Source organism: Phyllobates terribilis, unplaced genomic scaffold (genome assembly GCF_046119375.1).
Source record: "Phyllobates terribilis strain yellow unplaced genomic scaffold, ASM4611937v1 Scaffold_11__3_contigs__length_659146591, whole genome shotgun sequence".
Taxonomy (NCBI): Eukaryota; Metazoa; Chordata; class Amphibia; order Anura; family Dendrobatidae; genus Phyllobates; species Phyllobates terribilis.
Window position 1 is genome coordinate 627,709,396 of NW_027362771.1, and position 2,081 is coordinate 627,711,476.

At 37.1% G+C, this 2,081-nt stretch overlaps 1 protein-coding gene across 1 annotated transcript; it reads left to right on the top strand.

The window, feature by feature from the left end:
• The first annotated feature begins 803 nt into the window (after positions 1 to 803).
• On the top strand, positions 804 to 1,739 carry LOC141165431 (putative olfactory receptor 1F12P). The gene has a single exon (XM_073651032.1). The coding sequence runs from the start codon at positions 804 to 806 to the stop codon at positions 1,737 to 1,739; it is 936 nt and encodes a 311-aa protein (XP_073507133.1).
• Positions 1,740 to 2,081: the final 342 nt, after the last annotated feature.

Consider the following 2,081-nt stretch of genomic DNA (forward strand, 5'->3'; position numbering starts at 1 on the left):
CATGTTGGGGGCGTTATAAAATGAAATTGTGGGGTAAATCGCTGTGGGAGTTTCATGCAGTATGGAAGATATTTTTTAAGGCATCACATGCTAAAAGGGCCATGGAAGGGTAATAGTACAGGGTGAAAACACTAAATGGCTTCAGTATTGTCATAAGTACTATGTACCTGCCACAACAAAAGTGGTGCAGTGAGTAGCCGGCTAGGATTAGCACATCTCTCCCTTTGGTTCATGCCAGCTCTTCAAACCGGTTTCCCTAAAAACCATTATCTGGCTGCAATCGTACTGATTGAGCAGCATGAATTGAGTGACAGGTTCCCTCTAATATCAGCTGATGGTGGGGGACAATAGCTTTGGGTTTTCCCATGATCTGCCATAGGCTACTTTAACTTTATGTATTTTGGTCTGTATTTTATATCAGTTATAGGAGGCCAAAATGCAGAATCTAAACATAGAAAATAGACAGTGAAAAGATTCTATCTGTCTTTTACTTCGGGTCGGGGATTTACAAATGCTGGTGCAAATTACTGGCCAAAATACCTCCATGTAAGAGTGTCCTTCAAAGTAAAATAAAACAGCTTAAAAAAGACCTGGCGAGTGAACAAGACAAAACCTCTGAAAGGTGCCTCTGATAAGATGGCCACAACTTAGATGAAGAAAGTTTTTATCACTTGTCCTGAGATTTTTTGATGACTTTAGATACTGAAATGGGAAAATAATAAAATTTAATTTACAAAAGAAAATCCAATGATTATTATTATTATTATTATTATTAGATCCTGGGAACCATCTGAGCCTTTAAAATGAATGACAGTAACCAGACTGGGATTTCAGAGATCCTACTTCTTGGATTTAACAGCATTCAAAATATGAAGACTTTCCTTTTTTCACTTTTTCTCTTAATTTACATTGGAATCTTAATTGGAAACCTCTTGATCATTTCTTTAGTGAGCACTGATCATCGTCTTCGCACTCCCATGTATTTCTTCCTTAGCATGCTATCCTCTTTTGAAATATTTTCAACCACCAACATTGTGCCAAAAATGCTTTCAGTCATCATCAAAGATGGTGACACAATTTCATTCGCAGCCTGTCTGATACAATTTTATATCTTTTCTGCATCCACCAATTCTGAATGCTTTCTGCTCACAGTGATGTCCTATGATCGCTACCTGGCCATCTGCAACCCCTTGAGATATATCTCTATCATGGATCTCTCACTTCAGCTTAATTTGGTCTTTTGGCCCTGGCTTATAGGATATCTAATAACCTTAATTATTACAGTTCTAGTTTATAAACTGAAGTTCTGTGGACCCAATATCATTAACCATTTCTTCTGTGATCTTTCTCCAATCCTAGAACTTTCCTGTTCTGATACGTCCATGGTACAGTTCCAGGCTGTCCTTTTTTCTGTTCCGGTAATCCTTTTCCCATTCATCTTCATCGTTGTCACCTACATTCTAATATCTTTGTCCATTATTAGGATAGCATCATCTATGGGAAGGAAGAAGGCATTTTCTACCTGTAGTGCCCATCTGGTCTTGGTCTGCACGTATTATGGGACCTTGACAAGTGTTTATTTATTCCCATTAAAGGATGGGTCAACAAATATTAGCAAAGTGGTTTCTCTTCTATACATCATTGTAACCCCTCTGCTTAATCCAATCGTATACACTCTGCGGAACCATGATATCCTAGATGCTCTACGCAGAAATTTAAGTTTGAACATCAAAAGTTAGGAGCAAAACTATGTAAAATTAGATATTTAAATGTCAGAGCACCAGGCGTCAAGGACATACTCATAAATCTCAGATTACAAAAAGAAGGCTGTCATGGGGTCTTTGGCTTCCTCTGGATCAACATGTTAGGCTATAGATTGCACTCGATGGACTTAAGTCTTCCTTAAACCTTAAAAACTATGAAACTATGGCTTTTCAACCCAAATATTCTATGGATGACTAAAACTAATCTTTTTTTTTAATTCATAATTTTTTAAAATTCCTCTACAACACATTTTGGCTTTGCAGTGGACACATATCATAATGGACCAAATATGCATTTTTGCAATATCACTTGCAATT

Bases quoted from the DNA above. Each gene is read 5' to 3' on its own strand.
- LOC141165431 (XM_073651032.1), top strand. From the start codon at position 804: ATGAATGACAGTAACCAGACTGGGATTTCAGAGATCCTACTTCTTGGA.